This window comes from Malania oleifera, chromosome 9, assembly GCF_029873635.1.
Source record: "Malania oleifera isolate guangnan ecotype guangnan chromosome 9, ASM2987363v1, whole genome shotgun sequence".
NCBI lineage: Eukaryota > Viridiplantae > Streptophyta > Magnoliopsida > Santalales > Ximeniaceae > Malania > Malania oleifera.
Genome location: NC_080425.1, coordinates 34,820,604 through 34,841,014, shown reverse-complemented (window position 1 = coordinate 34,841,014; position 20,411 = coordinate 34,820,604). Strand labels below are relative to the sequence as shown.

Here is a 20,411-nt window from a genome sequence, read left to right as displayed (position 1 = left end):
TCGGGCCAATATAGTTAGGGAATCATTTGTGCCAATAATTACAGACTTAAATATGGTCCATAATATTGAAGGGTGGTGGGCAGATTTAGGTGTTAATAGATATGATTGCTAAGATAAAACTTGGTTCAAGACATACACTCTTTTTAAGGAACCTAAAATAATTATACTTGGTGATTCTCATGCCACCCAAGTACTTGGTAGTGGTAAGGTTGAATTGAAGTTTATATCTAGAAGGGTATTAGTGTTAAAAGATGTGTTTTCTACTCCTTCCATTAGAAAGAATTTAGTGTAGAATTTTCTTTTTAATAAGGCCATTTTAAACAAACCATGGGATTTGACCAATATGTAATTACTAGTAATGAAATATTTGTGGGCAAAGGTTAAGTTTGTAATGGGATGTTAATTAAGTATTGAGAATAATGACAATAAAGCATTCTCAAGTCCTATTTACTTGTTTTCTTTTCTTAAAATTTTGGCATGCTCCTTTATGTCATGTTCATAGTAGATATTTTGGAATCTTGAGTAATTTAGGATTAATTTCGAATGTTGGAAAGGATTTTGAAAAAGGTGAATCATGTAGTAGAGCTAAAATAACAAAAAGGTCTCACAAAAGTGTTGAGAGAAATACCAAATTGTTAGATTTAATTCATACTAAGTTGTGTGAATTTAAAGGAATTTTAACTCATAGAATAAATAAATAGTTTATCAATTTTATTGATGATTTTTCAAAATATATGCATGCTTATTTATTGAAAACTAAAAGTTATGCTTTTGAAAAGTTTAAAACTCTCCTCCTTGAAGTTGAAAATCATTTCACTAGAAAAATTCAGAGAATTAGAAGTGATAGAAGTCGTGAGTATGAATCTTTAGAATTCAACTCATTTGCGTAATTTTTGGGAATAATCCATGAAATTACTCCACCTTTCTTCACCTACTTCTAATGGTATAACTAAAAGGAAGAATAGAACTTTGATAAATTTGACTAATGTTGTGCTAATAGAATTAGGTGCACCTCCTAGTCTTTGGATGAAGCTATTTTAACTGTTTGTCATGTTTTGAATTGAGTATCATACAAAAATACCAAAATTTCATCTTTTGAACTTTGAAGGGCATAAGCTTAATTTAGGTTACCTAAGAGTTTGGGGTTGTTTAGCCTTTGTAAGGCTTACATACCTAAATTATGTGCTAGAGCTTCTATTTTTGTTTTTCTTGGATTTTCTATTAATAGTTTTCTACTTTTATTTTTCTTGGATATGCTATTATTAGTTCAGCCAATATATTTTTAGATATCGAGATTAATATTATTTTTGAGTAAGGTGATGCAATTTTTCATGAAGAAAATTTTCCTTTTAAAGCTAAAAATATTGGGGGCCAAAATATAAGTGATAATGTTGCTTTAGAAGCTAACTCATCTACTTTTGGTCTAAAGAATAAAATAGATTTTGAGATCAAACCTAGGAGTAAATGGGCTAAAGTTGAAGAATATTTTGGTCTTGACTATTTTGTTTATATTTTTAGAAGAAAGTCAAATTATCTTATAAGATGCATTAACGTCACCTAATGTAATTTTTTTTGGAAAGATACTATGAATGATGAGATGGAATCTCTGATTTCCAATAAAATATGAAAATTGGTAGGTTTACTATAGGAAGCAAATAGTTCCTTAAAACGAAACTTAGACCGGATAGGTCAATAGACAAGTATAAAGCTTGTCTATAGCCAAAGGTTTTAAACAAAAAGAAGGCCTTGATCTTTTTTTATTTATATACATTTTCTCCGATTTCTAGGAGTACATCCATTAGGCTGTTAATTGTGATTGTTGCAATATAATCTACAAATTCATTAATTGGATATAAAAACTTTTTTTTTACACGAGAACCTAGATGAAAAAATTTATATGGACCAACTTGAAGGCTAACGCTAGCTCCAAAACAATAACATGAAAAGTTCAATTCTTGTATGAATGAGAATGAACATAAAACAAATGAGTCGGACAAGTGTATCTATTATAAATCTTAGGAAGACTCACATATTATCATTAGTCTCTATGTGGATAACTAGTTAATTTTTTATTCAAATTTGCATGTCATAAACAAAACAAAAAAATATGCTTAAAAGCATTTCGAAATGAAAGATATAAGTGAGGCTAGTTTTATCTTAGGCATGAAAGTTACAAGATCATATGATGACATATTTTTTTATTCAAAATTGCATGTCATATTAAGACAAAAAATCTGCTTAAAAAGTATTTTGAAATGAAAGATTTAAGTAAGGCTAATGTTATCTTAGGCATAAAAATTACAAGATCACGTGATGGTATATTTCTTGATCAATCGCATTATATTGAGAAAATTTTGAATAAATATGGTTACTATAAATTTAAGCATGTCTCTACTTGTTTTTATTCAAGTAGCCACTTATTTCCAATTGAAAATGAAAATGAAGTGATTAATCAAGAGAAATATAGTAGCATAATCGGTAGCTTAAGATCTGCAACTAATTTAATTAGACCTGACATTATGTGTGCAGTAGAAGTATTTAGTAGATTTTCTAGTAAGTCAGTTAGAAAACATTGAAATGCTCTTAAGTGTATAATGAAATATTTAGTTGGTATCAAAAGTTATGACTTGTCTTTTTACTAAGCATCCAGCAATACTTAAGGGTTTCTATGATGTCGATTGGAATACTTTGCCAAGTGATTCTATCTCTACCACTGGTTATATTTTTAATTTAGGTGGTGGTGTTATTTGTTGAAAATCCAAAAAATTGAACAATAATGGTTAACTCAACTATGGAAGCTAAGCTAATTGCTTTAATATCAACTAGTGTGGAAACAAGTTGGTTAAGAGAAATGTTATATGAAATTCTATTTTAGGATAAGTCAATACTACCTAACTTAATTAATTGTGATACTATTGCTACAATTGGTAGAGTGAATAACCTTTATTATAAAGGTAAATTTAGACCTATAAGAAGGAAACATATTATTGTGAGATCACATTTAAGTAGTGATATCATTAATGTGAATTATATAAAATCTACTAAGAATCTTGAAGATCCATTAACTAAATCCTTAGCAAGAGAAAGGGTCTAGAATACATCAAGGATGAGGTTGAAGCCCATAAAATCATAAACAATGTATGAGGATACCCAACCCAAGGACTAGAGATCCTGTTGTTGGATTCAATGGGAAGAACAAATCATATGGTGGTCATAAAAAAATACAGTATTATCTTGAACTCATCCCTATGGTGTAAGTGCATTTATCTTCTAACAAGAGAGGTTGAGTTTTTAAAACTCTTAATAATAATATGTATCTCTTATGAGTGGAGTGTTAGGGTTACAAGAGCACCCTTGATAGATTTTACCTATGTGAGCAGGAGAGTGGGGTCACTCTCTATCAGAGTTGGGTTTATCCTCAAATGCTCATGAAATTGGGATTAGCAAAAGGCCAAAATGTGTTGAATGTTAAAGCTTCCGTCAACATCTAGATTATTATGTGTGAGTAGTAACACTTGATTTCCTAGATTATTATGTGTGAGCAATAACACTTGATCTCCTTTAAGCAGTCATAGTTCAAGTCCAAGAGTACTACTAACTCTAAAGTAAATACTATTGTTCACTAAGTGAAACTTCAATGCAGAGCTTACTTTTATTATGCATAATTATCTCTCTTTGGTTGTTAAACTCTCTACATACATATTGCATACATGATATGAAAATAAGGGAGAGAGGGAGGGTTGTTAGTTTATTTTAATATTATATTTTCAAAGTTGGTTAATCATCTTGGAAATTACATGTACCTTGAAGTTAGACTTTTATTTAATTAAGTTTTTGGAAAGGACATGTGTCTTGCATTTAGATTTTTATTTAATTGAGTTTTTGAAAAGGGCATATACCTTAGTGTTAGATATCTATTTACTGAGTCTTTAGTTTTTGTGTTTTTTAAATTCAAAATATCAAGCATACCTTTATTTTAGGCCTTGTGTGCCTATAAAGAGACCCCTAAAGCATTGACTCTATACATAGTCTCTCCACACAATTCACGTTCATCATACTATTCTGTCATCAAAGTATAGAGTTTGATAACTTAAGAAATGTGTTTTTTGTGAGTTTTAGACTCTTCTATTTGTGCAAAGCTAGAGAGAGTTGTACGATTTAAATTAGACTATTATACCATAAGGGAGACAAGTAAAGTAAAGTTTTGCAGCACCAATTAAGTTAAAAACCCATTGAGGGCTTAAATTTCTTTAAAGAAAGTGAGATATTCGTGCCTCAAACTAATTGTGAATCGTGTTTGTATTTAATTTGAGTTTAAGTTTTTTTTTTATTATATTTGTATTAAGTATCCTAACAAAATCATTTGATCATTATAAATAATTGAAAGTTCTTATTGAAAGGTGATTTTAATTCATAGAAAATTGAAAAGCTATTTCTCATAAAATAGAAGAACTACGATTGTTGAATTGGTTCACTAATTTTGCACAAATTTACTTTGGTTATTCATGACTAAAACTTTCCTCATTCTCCTATTCGTGCTAGGGGTGTAATTGGTTTTATTCAGTATTTTGCCCAAATGTGAAAATCGAACCAAAATTATCGATTTTTCATTTTACAAACCAAAATCACATCGGAAATCGACCATTTAAAAAAGAAAAATTGAAAACCGACTACTACCAATTCAATTAATTTATATATTAGTTTTGAAGCACTAGAAAAATTTTAATTTAAGAAAAACACAAATAGCAGAGCATGGCATATATGAAGAAGGCCGAATACAGAAGCCCTTCAATCCAAGCCCAATTCAAGACTTTAATAAGGGCCAACCACAAAAAATGCAGCCTGAGACTAGCCACTGAAGGCTATGATCACATAGCAAGGCCTGGTGTGTGTCTATATATATATATATAAAATCTAATTTTTCAAAACATAATTTCTAAGTGGGTATTCAAATTTAACCAATTTTATTCAAATAAAGGTTTGTTTTATACCTCAACAAAAAAAAAAATAAAAAATAAAAAATTTGTGAAGATAAAAGTCAAACAATAATCAAAAACCAAAAACCTTTTTAAAAAAAAAAATCAATAACCTAATTAAATAAATTATCATTATTTATCCTCAAATCAAATAAGATTTAAGAACCATGCTTAAAATAATAAAAGTAAAAAATAATACATATTAAGAATACTATAATACAAATCAAATTTATTATAATTATTTTATATCAAAATCCACATTACAACAACAATCTAATTGTTCATGAAAACTGAAAAATAATCAAAAGTATTATGTAAATAACTTCTTAACATTTTTTTTTAAAATTTATGGACATTTTTATTTTAGTTATATTAAATTCATACTATCATTTTATTTTTATTTTAATTAAAAACAATGCATGGAATGAATAATTTAATCCAACAAAAGTTCATTTTACATACTAGAATATTCTGATAACAGCTTACCATAACAATTGAAAACAATTAAAAGCCAACAAAAAAAAAACTAATAATGCAAATATGCAATTTCATAATTTGTTTCTCTAGTATACAAAAATATAAACCAAAAGCAAAAACTATACCAAACATACCCAAGTTTTAATACAAATTTAATATAGGCATACTCCAAAAATGAAAGCTTCCATGTGCAAAATCATAGAAACATGCATTCCGTTGATACCTAAAGTGATTGGGAATGAGGAATCTATTAATAGGAATGGGAGCAATTTCACACCCGTAATGTGTATATCATTATACTTCTAGCGGCTAGCAAAGCTAATGTCTACAAATGCTTTAAAATTACAGAAACTTACACAAACAAAAAAGACCAAAAAAAAAAAAAAAATCCAAGAGTTGGTATCGCCAACCCTGTGTTGAACTACATTTTTCTGCTGCATAAAAATACCAAGGGAAGAAGATAACCTTGTGACGCCTATAAGGATGATAATTCAACTTCTTGGGTACAAGGGCGATATGCCACAAAAGTGCTGTCATTTGAGAAGGAACCAGGATTGAAACATGTAATTCCTGTGTATTTGAATGCCTTCTGCTCGCTACTGTCTCCCAAAACTATCTGCACAAGAACATCATATAATTGAACAGATGTTTACACATTATGGTTCCTTTCAAATTCATTGGCTAGTTTTGCAGCACTTATTTTAGTCAGAGCTCATTTTCTAGTCTCCTAAACCATCTGCACAGGGTCATCTAATGGAACAAATCTAACTGTTCCAATCAATTTTCATCTCTTGTTGGGTTTTGCCAGCATCAAGTTCATGGATTTAAACAAAATATAAGTACAGAATTGTATTAAGTTTTGTCCAAATTTATACAAACCAAATCCAACACCTGAAATCTATGCTCCCGAACACAACTTAGTGATATACGTGCTTGGTAAGTCCATCCCTATCCCTCAAACCAACATTCTAGGTTAAAAATTGCGCATACTCCGCACACTAGAAATGGATGTGAAGCAGAAGAGAAAATTTCCGATAAATTCTACTCTTTTAAAATATCTTTAAGTGGCATACATGCTTAGTGAATCCATCCCTATCCCATGTGTTCCCTAGGATTGAAGAGAAGGTATGTTCACATCAAAGAAACATCCTTATGTTATACAATGTTCAACCTGGCATTGAAAAGATTTTATATATATATATATATATATATCAAAATGGTAAGCGAGAGACGAGCAATACCGCATGTGGAGCTGGATAGAGATGAAGACAGTGATCGTAGTTCCAGATAATAGGTTGTATACTAAGAGGGAGGGGGCACAAATGACTTTGATGTGTAATGGTGGCCACGAGCTGTATCAAGGAGTTGACAGTCATCAGTTTGATGACCTATAATTACAAATTATATAATTAACAAAAAAGCAAATGATGAAGGGGACATAATGAACTCACATGCTCAAAAGGGTCACTGGTTTCTTCTGTAGAGGGGGGCATTAAACATGAACGTCGCATCCTGTACAGCAGGTCCTGACGGAAAAGTACAATTTCTTGTGTGTAAAACTTGATTCTGTATTGAAACAAGTACATGTCAACCAGGATGACCAAAAACCACCCAATGGCCACACCATAAACACAAAGCACAAAAAATTTGTCTTTTTATATTTCAAGTTCCAGGGGTGACCTCAGATGCAGTAAATCTTAATATTCATGTCAGATAAATGGTCTTTAAAATTCACAGAATTAATGTTAATAAGAAACTTTGGAGATCTCCAAGAGATAGGAAGCTTTACCCTGTAAAAAAAAAAGGACTGAAAATCCAAATTCACCTGCAAGGATTACTGGAGAATGTGGCATTGGGAATGTGCTTCTGAAGCTCTTCAGTAAAACACTTTGGTAAAGCACACCTGGGCAGAACCGCTGATGGACCTGAAAAAGTGCAAAACGTCTTCAAGTGATCTACATACAAAAACTTTGAAGGGGAGTCATAGAATTGTCAAGTTAATAAACCTGGATCATCAGGACCCGGAATAAATAGAAATTGAGAGTGCTCTTTCAAACGTTGACGGGCTCCAATCATTTGTCCAAGCTTTCCAAACTGCAATCTGCAAGCCAAGGTGTTCCATTAATGCTTTTATCTCATCATCATCATCATCATCATAATAATAATAATAATAATAATAATTTTTGTAAAGAAACTATAAGAATAAATATTATGTAAACTCCCTCACCTAAGATTTGAGAAGGAATGGAAGGACAGGTTACATGGGCGAGAACAAAAGTTTCCCATGAAAACAAATAGAGAAGGAACCACCTCCACATTCTCATAACCATCCAGGACAGTCTCGAGCTTTCCCATAGTCTTCTCTACGGTTAAGACAATATTAAGATCAAGAAAATGTCACAAGTAATAAAGCTCAACATTTTGGAAACAAAAAGTTACAAATTACCTCCTCATCATCTAGCCAAATGTCAGAGAGTATGACAAACATGTCATTCACTGCATTCATTTCCAGACTTGCAAGCCTGAGCTATATGAAATTGTTTAGGAAACTACTGACTTAGGGTTTTTCAAACACCTGAAAACAGTTATCAAAATGCTTTTCATGTTGTGATTATCATTGAAGGTCTGATAAAGGATACTGTCTCCTCTTTTGTTAGCATACCACCACCAAAGAAATCAAATCCAGCTAGTAATTTCAGTGACTCATCCCTCTCCTCTAATGGAGGAAATCCACATGTCTTCACCTGCATAACAGTTCATAAAACAGAAACTTTCAGTATGCTTCAAGAAATTAATTTACACTTCAGAGACTCTAAATAAAATGCAGAACCACTATACCCAACAGCAGTACAGTATGCAGATAGTAAAATTCTTCCAAGCAATTCATTCTAGCAGCCAAACATGGTATACAAATATCAGGAAAGTGAAGAACAAGGAAATAGTTTTGAAATTATTTAGAAGAATTGAAAATGGAGAAATGAAAATTATTTTCCACAACACAACAGGTCCTTCATTTTCTTTTTGAGTTGTTGATGGGAATCAAAGCATAGAAGAATAGAAACTCTAAGCATATCATAGTCCCAAAATCCTCAAAATTTTTTGGACCTCAAGTCCAACTTTTGGTCATTCCCAGCTGTGCTCAATTGGTAAATAAATAAATAAAGATCTCAAACTTTTTTGCAAGTAATGAATAACCCTATTTTCCAGTTAATATTTCAACTTATTTCAAATTTCAAGGCAGAGAGAGAGTGACCACAATTCATTGCTAGCCCATGACTGTATTGTCCAATAGCATTTAGTTTAGTTCACAGCCTCAATGTAATGATAGGATAAAGTATAGAATGAACTAATGTACAAGTGGTTATGACACTAATGCAAAATGCTGTAAAGCACCCTAAGGAACAATAATGCCATGAATGAATGAAAAAACAGAGCAAAAGGAGCAGCAAGTTTCTGGTAGATGTATTGGTTGTGCCTGCAGTCAGAAAATGTCCATCTGTTGGAAAAAAGGTTAATCAAAGTTGATTGGTTTTGTGCAGAAAACAGGAATGAGAATTAAGAAGCATCGCCAATATCAGGTTATGGTTATCATTGTCAAATTTATTTGAGATAGATCACCAAAAGAAAGATGACTGGAAAGAACATACTACAAATGTAAGCAGTTGTCTTCACGGAAGCTGTATCAATTTTTTAGTCGGATGGAGAAAAGAGCTGCCAAATAAATGTTCATTCAAGGATCCCCAACACAGAGTTAACTATTGATGCTTGGAATTTTGATTGCTCTCATGATCTTAATATATTTTTTAAAAGATATGTACCAGTCATAATGTCATATAGTGCTAAAATTGGATTCTTAATGGAAGTGACCAATTTGGATCAAGATAATAAAGTCCCAGGCAGCAGGAGTAATAGTTATGATTTTGAATTAAATTATTTTCATTGAATACGAATTTTAATCTTTTACCTGTGATGGCAGTTATAGAGATGAGAACATCAAGATTGTTCCACAGGTGTATATCTCTACTGATTTTGCTAGTCATTTCATGTACTCTTTCCTAAGACAGCCTGGCTCAATAAGAGAGAGCAATGAGGTTTTTGTGAAAGCTAATGAGGTTAACTAATTTAAAATCTTTGCTACTTTCCATCGAATTAAAATTTATATACTATTAATTTATTCATGCATTTCAGTAGTATTATCTTGCTGTTTGTTTGATTTGAGATCAGGCAAATCAAGGTTGACTCAAAAGTATTATAAATGCAACTTATATTCAACAGATCATCAGAACCTACAAGACAACAAGTAACAACAAGAACAGTCAAAACTTGAAGACATGTTTTGCAGCATGGGTATTCAAGATTTTTGTATACTAATAGGTTTTACATCAGCTTCCACTTCATTAAAGAAAATTACGTGCACGTCTATAAATTGAATGAGATAGCATCTCTCTTTCCAAAGATTCCCTGCTGCTATCATGAATTTTGCTTCTAGTCTGTGCATAATTTTAATAATTGAAATAAAAATCAGTTGCTCATTGCTGTGTAATTTGCTTTTGCAATATATGGTTCAGTTTTTGCATAATTTCCAAGTTTGCTTGTTCACCAAGCCTAGAAGTCTCTTCTTTATCTCTGGTTTTATTTTAAGAATTATGAGGTTTCTCAAGCTTCCAGGCATAATAGTAACTTCTGCCTGGAATTGGTCAATTTTTGCACGTCTCTCCCCCCCCCCCCCCCCCCCCTCTTTCTTATACCTTTGAATTTCAAGCAGCCTTTTCCCTGAATTCCAGCCCTCTCATGAACAAATTCCAAATGAATAAAATCTTAGTTGACTTCTAAACCCTAAACCTATTTCCACCATAACCATAACCCTAAAACTCCTCCCCAAATCATAAGGCCCCCAAAGCCACATAGGCTGATCCCCCAATGTCAGTTCAGAATGAGTGCGAAGAATCCTCAACATTAGACTGAATAGAGAGTCTGGAGACCATTGTTAGGGATGTATTTCATATAACACATACAGGGCGCAAACAAATGAGTGGACTTGTTAAAAGATACGAACATAGTCTTGATATCCACCTTCCTTGCAACCTGAATTTTGTCTGGACATTTTTTATGCATCAAGGAGCCAAAACTTGAAGAATGAAGAATGACAAACTTTTTTTCTCACAACCAGCTAAAATAGGGAATACATGCCCTAACATCTCATCACAGGCAAAAAAAAAAATGTATCGATGGACTTGCCATCTAAAGGATCGAAAGCCAAAACTTATCACAAAAAATGCAAGACATGGACCTTGTGAGTCTGCAAGAATAAAATTTTGGAGAATCTACAGGCTGGATTTCCAAATATAACATGTGTAATATGGAAGTCAAGGAAGCTGATGATGAACATCGAGAATCCAGGAAGGCCCTTCCAGATAAAGAAAGAGGTCAACCCAAAGAGAGCATGTGGAAGACAGTGGAGATTGAAAGAGAGCAACGACAATAAGCAAGAACAAGTAAGATTTTCAAGAAAGCACAACTTATGTCAACTATTAACTTTGTCATTCCAAAACAACTTGAACCCACATCGAAGAAGTAGAAGCAAAAGCAAGTAAAGATCAAGCCTTCCTACCTGTAGACAGAGGATCACTTGCAGGTAGCTCTAGGTGATCATATTTAGTTTGAAGATATAAAATTAAGGATTTTATATTAGCTTGGAGATGTTTGTTTATTTCAGTAATTTTTAATTACCTGGGGCTTATTTTATGATTTTTGATTGTTTTGGTGCTATTTTTTGTAATTTTTAATAGCTTATCCCTAGGGTTTCTTAGTTGCCTAAAAGTATAGGCTTGTGATGTAAGGTTATGAGGCTTTCGGATGATTAATTGAGTTTCATGTTAATCTCTCTCTCTCTCTCACAGCAGCCTCTCCCTCCCTCCTCGTGTCTTCTTCTTCCTCCTCCTTTCTTCTTCCTACTCCTCCTTCCCTTCTCCTGTCTGCTTCTCTCTCTGTCTGTAATATTCTCTGTTCTGTTTCTAACAATGTTCTGTTCTGCAGCTGCTTCTCTCTTCTTCTCCATTCTTTTCTCTTTGTTTCTTCCCCTCAATTCACTCTCTCTCTGTTACTTTCTGTTGTGTCCTGCAACAATTTGTATCAATGGCAAACCAACTTTCCACCATCCACACTGCAATCACTTTCATCCCAGTCATTCAGGTGCCCACATACAGAGCACGAGCTCTTTAGGAAAACCCCCAGAAAATACAACTTTAACCCTTTTCTCCTTCAGCAGACACAACCCCCCCCCCCCCCCCCCCCCACCAAAAAAAAAAAACCCGAACTCTTCTTACTTTCAGCAAAGCCCAAGAGGGGGGGGGGAAGAAAAAGAAGTCTGTTGCTGTGAGAGGGAAAACACCAGCAGAAGCATAGAAAAACGACAAATAAATAAATAAATGAAAGAGGATTCATGGCTGCTGCAAAAGGAAGACTCTAGCAGGAGCACTAAAGCAGGAAAAAAAATTGTCCACAGAAAGTTTCAAGAACCAAAAAAAGGATGGAGAGAAAAAGAGACAAATAGGAAGTGCAGCAGCTGCTGCTACTTCAAAATTCTAACTGGAAAAGAAGGTTGGAAGATAAATCCTTCATCACAACCCCTACCGCCTTGCAAGAATTTCTTCTTGTCCAAACCAATCAGATCTGCTTTGAAGCTTCATCGCTGGTAAAGAGAAAAAAAAAATTTAAAAGAAAAAGAATTTCATGCCTCAACAAAACCCTTTCCAGGAAAAGTATTCTTGGGATAAATCATACATTCGTGTAGTGTTACTAGAGTATAGAAGCTTGGCATAATCCCAAATCTTCTTACATATATCTAGATGCATGCACATCCATGCAATCTGGGGCTCCAACAAATTCCACAAGAGGGAAACAATCAAGGCATCTTCCTGAATCCACACTTCTTTTTTCTTCTTATCACAAGGATCAGATTGGATCAAGTGGGTCAAATTTTCCTAATGCTACTACGTAAACCCGAACCACCTTAGACTATTGAACATAATTCTTTCCATCCAACTTTTCAATTGTTATCTGTGGTAGCAATGAAGGAAGCATGTTTTTTGGGATTCATGGACCCCATCCCAACACTCACAAACCAATAGCCACACCAATGACAACCACAAATGATGTGAAGCACTGAAAACAACCACAGAAGAGGTGAACCACCAACAAACTGATATAGCACTGCCACAGCCTCACAACTCAACTTATCACAAAAAACCTTCACAAACAGTGAACAACTAATGGATTACCACGAGCGCACGGTCAAAAATCTTTGAGCAAAAAACATGCCCAACAACTTGATAATATGGTCTAGGGAAGGAATCAAAACATGGTGGAGGAAAAGCTCAGAAAATAGTGGTCGAAATCTCTCTCACGGGTCAGTGCGTGGGGCTGAGATTGTCAATAGTCAGCCAGCCCATGGGAAGCTTTACGGTAATGGAATTTTGTAGAGTTAGGTTTCAGAGGGTCCTATTTTTGGAAATATGGTTGGTTTTGTGAAATAATGAAGGGTTGAGGTGGTTCTAAGATGGGCAGCGATGAGAGGGTGCTTCCCAGTGATGACCAAGTGTCATAAGCTTTAGATTGGATCACACTCTGATACTATGTTGAGATTTTGATTAAATGAATGACCTAACTTGAAGATAGGTCTCGCCCTCTATTTATAGTACAAATAAAACACATTCTAATGACCATAATACTCTTACTAACTCTCACTAATTAATATACTAACACACTTAATAACAATACTAAAAGACTAAAAAAACCTTTAACAAATATTTTCTGTTTTATTTCTAATTCTATAACATTCTGCAACTGCTTCTCTCTTCTTCTTCCTTCTTCCTTCTTTCTTCTTCTTTCTGTTTCTTCCCCTCAGTACTCATTCTCTATGTTTTTGTCTATCATTGCCCTACATCATTGCACATGTTCATTGTTCCAAGATTTACCCCTTTTTTTTATAAAAGAAAATATTATCAGGGAGAGAAAGAACAATATCGATAAGGGAGAGGAAAAAAAAAGAGGAACTCTTAGACAATCGCTTGAAACTGAAAGCAAAGGAATAAGATACCACTTTTTCACAAGTCATATGGAAAGGGAAGAAATATCCCCAAGATCCTAGCATTTCTTTCCAACCAAATGAACAAAATAATAGCAAGCCAATAATTGAAAGCCCTAAAAAATCATATACTCCTTTCTCCACCCAAAGCCCTAATGCTAAAAATAAAATTCCTTAGGTTACACCTAATTAGTGGAATGTCTATTCCTAAGAATAGAATAATATGGGAATGTAAAAATTTTATAAGGATGTAATAATTTACAAAAAAATCACCTCACGTTATTATGTTGCACATGTGATAGGACGGACCAGAACAGATATTTCCATGCCAAAATTTAGGAATTGTATTCCATGTATAGTCCATATTATAGATTCTTAAAAAAATTTGCAGTCATTTTCTTTATAATTACAACACATCTTGTCTAAGTTATCAAGTCCTCATATTATAACTGCGCTAGTCAGGAATAAACATTCCATGAGCCAAACCAACCTTAAGATTGGACAAACTAACAAACACAACTTACTCTATGACGCTAAGAAGTGAATTTCACAACCTCCAAGGGAAAGTGCAATGCATAAGAGGATGGGCAGTAGTCTCATTCCTCTGTTTACGTGCAAGATGCATCACACATAAGAGCAGATAAAGCCTTACTAGGCTACCACATCAACAAAATGACGTGTTTATTCAATTGAGAAGCAAACACCATGCAAAGGCATTAGCCTTGGAGGGAATCTCAACCTTCCATATAAACTGCTCCACAAGAAAGGAATCATTAGTTGACGACCATAGAAGATGCACATAGCAATATTTACAAAAGAAGTTACCAGAGCTATCAAGACATCAAACTCTCAGCAATGAGACTAAGAAACCTGACACAAATCAAGAATATACCCGAAGAACTAAAGTCATCTGCCTCTCTGTCACTGAGGTGATAATGGAACAAAAATTTAGATAACTAGAAGAGCCCTCCAGAATATATAAACTAGAGATTGGAGCATCATCCAGAGTGGAGTGGTGGTAAAGACAAGGAAAAACATCATAGAATGGACCATTCCCTTCCACAAGTCTTGAATTTCAGAATCATCCCCAAAATTACAATTGGTTAAAGAAATCATAGCAAGACAAAGCAAAGAGATAAATTTGCACAGACTAGCATGGGAAATATTTTTCATTGCATTAGAATCCTATATGCTCTCTCTCACTCTATGGTACTGTTCACAGCATGGGAACACATACTCTAACTTCCCTGCAAACCAAATCAAATTTCCTTTATTATAGCACTCAAAACTCCAAACCATGCATGTACTCTTCGACCTGTTCGTACACATTAAACCCTCCAAAAACACAATAATGGAACCCTAATCTTCTTGCTTCCCAGACTTTCCAGCAACTAGTTCCCTATATTCCACTACATAGTAATCAAATCCTAGTTAAATAGAACAGCAGTAGTTAACTTCTAAACCATTATCTGTCTTTCTCTCATCAACATAATCTTAATGTTACTTCTTTTCTCAGCCCAAAGCCCACAAAACTAAAGTAGGTAGACCATTGCCAATCTGTCCTTTGCCATTGGGTTTAAATAGCATGATGCATTACTAAGTTGGTAACAGAAGCCCAAGAATAAGGGGGAGGTTCACAAAAATGGTTGGTTATTTTAAAATCCTAGCAAGTTCAAATTGAGTTTGAGTTGGATTACCAGTATCACTGTTAAGGTTATTCCTTGCTTATCCAAGGCTATGTTAAAAAAAAATAATATAAGGTACGGAAATGCCAAAACATGTAATTAAGGTGATGATAAACATGCGCTGATCTTTAATTTACATATAGATATGGCTGTACAAAAAAAAAACACATATAAAGACACATAATGGCATAGGAATCAAGCAATATAAGTTGATATTCAATGCATGACATGGGCTTCACCATATTTAACCCAATGAAGAAATAACGTGCAAGACAAAAAGTTGCACCACATAGATTTTGAATGGGAATTGATTTCCCACATAAGTTCCAACATTTTTTCTTGTCTATTTTTTCATGGCTTACCCTTCATTAAAATAAAATGGAAATAAACACGAACCTGGAAAATACCCTCCAGTAGCATCTCACCTTCTGCTACAACTATGGTATTCTCTGAAAAATATCCTGTAGTAATCTTGTATTGCATGTTAAAGAAGATATGCCATTATATATTGATGTAAAATTGAGGCAAGGAGAGCAAGAGGAAGAAGATTGATGGGGAGAAAACAACACAGTTATTTCATTCAATTTCCAAAGACTCAACCCATATAGACTTATCTTAAGGTCAGGAAATAATAAAATCAAACTGTAAAATAAGTTAATTCGATAAGCCATTGAAGAGGATACAAAATAAAAAAATGGAACTGTTTCATGAATCACCAAACTCACAGGGCAAAAGCTGTCATTGGAGTTGTCCCAAGCTAAAATCTCCAAATTTACTTTTCTAACACTTACATTTCATTCATGACAATAAGCAAGAAACAAAAAGACAAGTAACAGGACAAGAAATACATCCAGAAGAACTATGAGATTCCTGTTTTATCCATGCAAATAAACTCAAAGGTGAACAATTCCCATGTTGTAGCATGTTCTTCACATCCTACTACATGAATTTAGTAGGAGCAATGAAATGGGCTTGAACTAAACAAAAGCAGAAATTAATCAGCATGAAATTTAAGCAAAGAAAAGAGCAGTGGAGATGCGAAACTGCACAACCTCCATGAGGTAACCAGAATATTCATGAGGAAGAATTAAATGCAATTAGAACCAAGCTTTAAATTTTGAACAGAAATTTCTATTTTCATTTCAAGAACTGATGGAAATTAGAAGTAAAGCGTGGAAATTTTTTTTTGAAAATTTAGAAGCTGCTAATAGTTACTATAATGTACAATTTACAACTAATAAGACACATCAATGACGGATATCTAATGCATGGAACAATAAATTCAATTCAATAACATTATTAAACATATCAATTAATATAAACAAAATTCATAAATCAATTAACTATTTTTTATTATGAAAATTAAACTAATTTAGACATAAAAGGCCAAATAAAATGTTGTAGCTAATATCTAAGTTCAATATTGCAAAAAATTTCAAGTTTGTGAAAGTTGTCATTCAATTTTTTTTTAAACTCAATTTTCAATCTAAGTACATTTTGTCCCATGGTAAAATTATATAAAATTTTCGCTGTAATTTTGAGATTCAATTATTCATGGAAATTTGATGCAAATGTTGCAAGATGGAAAATTGACCACAATTTTAATTTTGAGAGTGGTGGAAAGCAGAAATTTTGACAACTTGGTGCAAATTTTTAAGACTAGTTACAGCAACATGAATAAAAGATTTTAAATCCCCAAAGCTTTAAATGGAAGCATCTAACTGTACCTAATAAGATATATCCATATGTATGTGCTCACAGTAACACATGTTTATGCATACGCAGTTAACCTACTCAAAACACAGAAACATAATACATGAAATAAAGTGCTAAAGGATATTGCATTTGACAAATTAATCTCCACTGATGCAGTAAGATCTTCCAAGTAAAAATGCCCATCTTCCAACTGAGATATCACACCCATAACCCATTTCCTCCCTGTTTGTCCAATCAGTGATTGAATCGGAGAAATCTGCCCAATAAATCGTTTTTGGATAAAGAAAAAAAAATTGAAAATGAATTGATTCATAGGATATTGCATTGGACAAATTAATTTTCATGTCTTATATTTCATCTCATAAAAGAAATATGCATGAGAAAGAGAAGGGGGAAGTACCTCACAGCTTCCAAAACGTGACACTCCAGTATCAAATGCAGGTTTAGAGAAATGGTGATGGCGAGAAAGCCTCTGAAGCAACAAAAGGTACCTGTCCCTATACAAAGCAGCTTTTGCTGAAGCATCACCATGAATCGGAAGCCTTCCTGTATGCCTGCCATTCAAAGAACAGCCTAAATAACACTTACACTGATGACAAAATTCATGCTTTTTTAAACATGATCACATGTTTTATCAGCAATCAGACAGAGCTACTTGACGACACTGCTTTGATTGCTTAAGTGGCAATAATAAAGTAAATGGAAAAGAAGAAGAAAATACTGTAATAGTCATACTCGTGGAAGAGCTTCTTAATGGGATCGTAGCAAAATTTAGGGACCAAGAAGGCATCAATTATGCGAAGAGCAGATCGACTGCTGATGGAACAAGGGCTTTCCTCAACAGCGGCCTCAGCCTTTAACAGAAGGCTGACTACCCGATGCACTGATTCTTTGTCTAGCGTAGAAGACTTCACTGCAAGACAAGCCAGCGGTACAATCAGCAGAAAAGCATACAAATTGAGTAACAGCGTAGAATTAACAAGAAATATACGGGGTTCGTTTTCAAGTTCGTCCAGAAGGATATCTATAGCTTCATTTTCATCTTCGAAGCGGCTTAGGAAGGAGAGTATCTCATCCAGAGCTTCGACTTTGAGAGTGTAGCCTCTGATCTTGAACTTCTTCTGTACATTCTTCCTCGTCGATGCCCTCATCTCTCTCTCTATCCCTAACTTCTGCTTTTTGTTTCTAATTTGTTCTCTAATGTGCTTGAATACTCTTTTCTTTTGGCTCAAATATCAGCAGAGTGAGGGCTTCGTACAATTGAGGGTGGCGAAACACTGAAATAACCGGATTCAACGACAGTGACAAAGCTGTGAGAGAGAGAGAGAGAGAGAGAGAGAGAGAGAGAGAGAGAGAGAGAGAGAGAGAGAGAAACGAAAATGAAAGAGAGAGGAAGGGGTTCCGTACCAGGTGAATAGAAAAGACGACTCCGGCGGAGTAAGAGGACTTGGCGGCGAGGGGTCTTACCAGCACGGCGACTGCGGGGATGGGAGCCGCCACCGTCTAAGCTGCTTTCAGCAGGCGCGCGCGCGAGAGAGAGAGAGAGAGAGCGATTCAGCGAGGGAATAGGAACTTCGCGCGGCAAGGCCAAAATTTTGCCCCCGATAAAAGATCGTCACGTTTATTGTGCTTTTGGGCAATTGGACCAACCAAAATAAATCGGCTCATAAAAATTTATCAATCTAAGTAGAATTACTAACTCAACCTAACGCACTGGATAATCAAATCATATTCTGAACGGTGCCATTTAAGATTAACTTTTTGTCAAATCAATAAAACAGGATTATTTGTAATTTTAGACCTAATCGAATTCATGATACCCCAAATTTTTGCTAATCGTTTTTACATCTATATAATAAAATTGAAAAACAATCTTGCTTTTTTAAACATTCTCAAATGAATGTGCCATTTTTTATAATTTAAAAATTAAAAATAAAAATTTAATTATTTTTCAAACTTTAAACTTTTATCCCATTCATTTAGATGAATTTTTTTAAATACAAAATTATCATATTCTCTATGAATGAGATGTCATAAAATATAATCTCCTTGTTTATGCAGCATTTTTTAATAAATTTAAATTAAAATAAATTAAGTTCAATACATTGAATAAAGTGACCTTTGGAGCTTTTAAAAACTAACTCTAATTTTTTTGGAAGTTTTTTTAATGGCAAAACTTGAAGTTTTCAAAAGCAAAATTGTACTTAAACAAAGTGTTTATATTTCATACATATCATTAACCATAAACAAATATTATTAGATTATTTGTGGCTTCCCTTTTTCCACCATGCATCGGCGTGTAGTAATAGTGCTTTGCATGCTTAAATATTTACGGCATAATAATAATATATTAATATGGGTGCAGTAATAGCTCTTTGCATATTCGAACATTTAAGATATAATAGCATATTAATATCGATCAAGTGATTTAGAATGATAAATGATGAGATATTTTACCTATTATATAAAAAAAAACCCGGCATACATTATGATGCACACATGTATATAGTAGTTGTGGTCCCTATCTACATGCTCATGCTAATTCATGAACGATCTAAAATAACAAAGTATATATTACACTCCTCCAATAATTGTAAAAAATATATCTTTTGATATTCAAAAAATGATACCATTTAAAAAAAAAAAAAAATTGGTAAATGGGTAAGCTCTAAAACCCACATTTATGTTAGCTTAAGAAGGTTTATTCTCATTTTGATAATAACAAACCAAAACATCTAATTGTGTCATTACATATGTATACATGTATTAAGGTCTTAAAACACAATAACAGATGCAAAATGGAAAGTCATGAAGCATACAAGACAATGATATTTTTTTATAAACATGAAGCTTGCATGAAGACCAAGCTTAAAGACATGAATAATTTTGTTATGTAATTGTAATTAGGAATTCATGTAAGTACAATGTCATTGATTATGTGAAGAAACTCATAGGTAACCTTGGTTGGACCTTAGGCACTTTATAATTTCATGAAAATCATTTTATTAAAGTGCAAAAATTATTTCAAACGGTTAAAAACATTTTAAAAATGAAAAATTAAGGGAATTGCTGCTCCAAGCAATTCGGGCACCTGAGGCAGGGCATTCAGTCAACCGAAAAGCTACAGGTTGAAGACTGAATCTACTCCAAAAAGTCGGGCGATCAAATCAAGCAATTCGGGCAACCGAGTCTCAATTCAGTCGATTGAATATCGCGGTAGAATGCTGCAACGGCTAGAAAACGATGAGTTTTCAAATGATAAATTATTTATTAAAAGCCCAATGGTCATAAAACAACCACTTCATTATCTTGCCTATAAATACAATTTTATAAACTTGTTTTTAAATATGAGAAAAGAGGGATATACATTTATCATACACATCCAAACTTTTGATCTTTGTTGAAAAATATTTTCAAGCATTTTACAAATTCTTTATTTATCTTTCAAGTGCTCACATTTTAGTTACTCCT

The 20,411-nt window shown here is 33.5% G+C and overlaps 1 protein-coding gene across 2 annotated transcripts; it reads right to left on the bottom strand.

The window, feature by feature from the left end:
• Nucleotides 1-5,682: 5,682 nt before the first annotated feature.
• Nucleotides 5,683-18,568, bottom strand: LOC131164716 (DNA polymerase epsilon subunit B). 2 transcript variants are annotated; one of them, XM_058122136.1, is made up of 14 exons: nucleotides 18,348-18,568; nucleotides 17,932-18,217; nucleotides 17,676-17,853; nucleotides 17,341-17,494; nucleotides 17,065-17,196; nucleotides 15,621-15,698; nucleotides 8,093-8,197; nucleotides 7,900-7,980; nucleotides 7,681-7,811; nucleotides 7,460-7,554; nucleotides 7,279-7,378; nucleotides 6,905-7,019; nucleotides 6,695-6,805; nucleotides 5,683-6,069 (listed from the first exon to the last, which is right to left on the bottom strand). In XM_058122136.1, the coding sequence occupies exons 2-14, from the start codon at nucleotides 18,089-18,091 to the stop codon at nucleotides 5,929-5,931; spliced, it is 1,581 nt and encodes a 526-aa protein (XP_057978119.1). In that variant the 5' UTR covers nucleotides 18,092-18,217; nucleotides 18,348-18,568; the 3' UTR covers nucleotides 5,683-5,928. The 2 variants fall into 2 exon arrangements, with proteins under 2 accessions (XP_057978119.1, XP_057978118.1); XM_058122135.1 differs by having other exon boundaries at nucleotides 5,683-6,065.
• Between the last annotated feature and the right edge of the window lie 1,843 nt (nucleotides 18,569-20,411).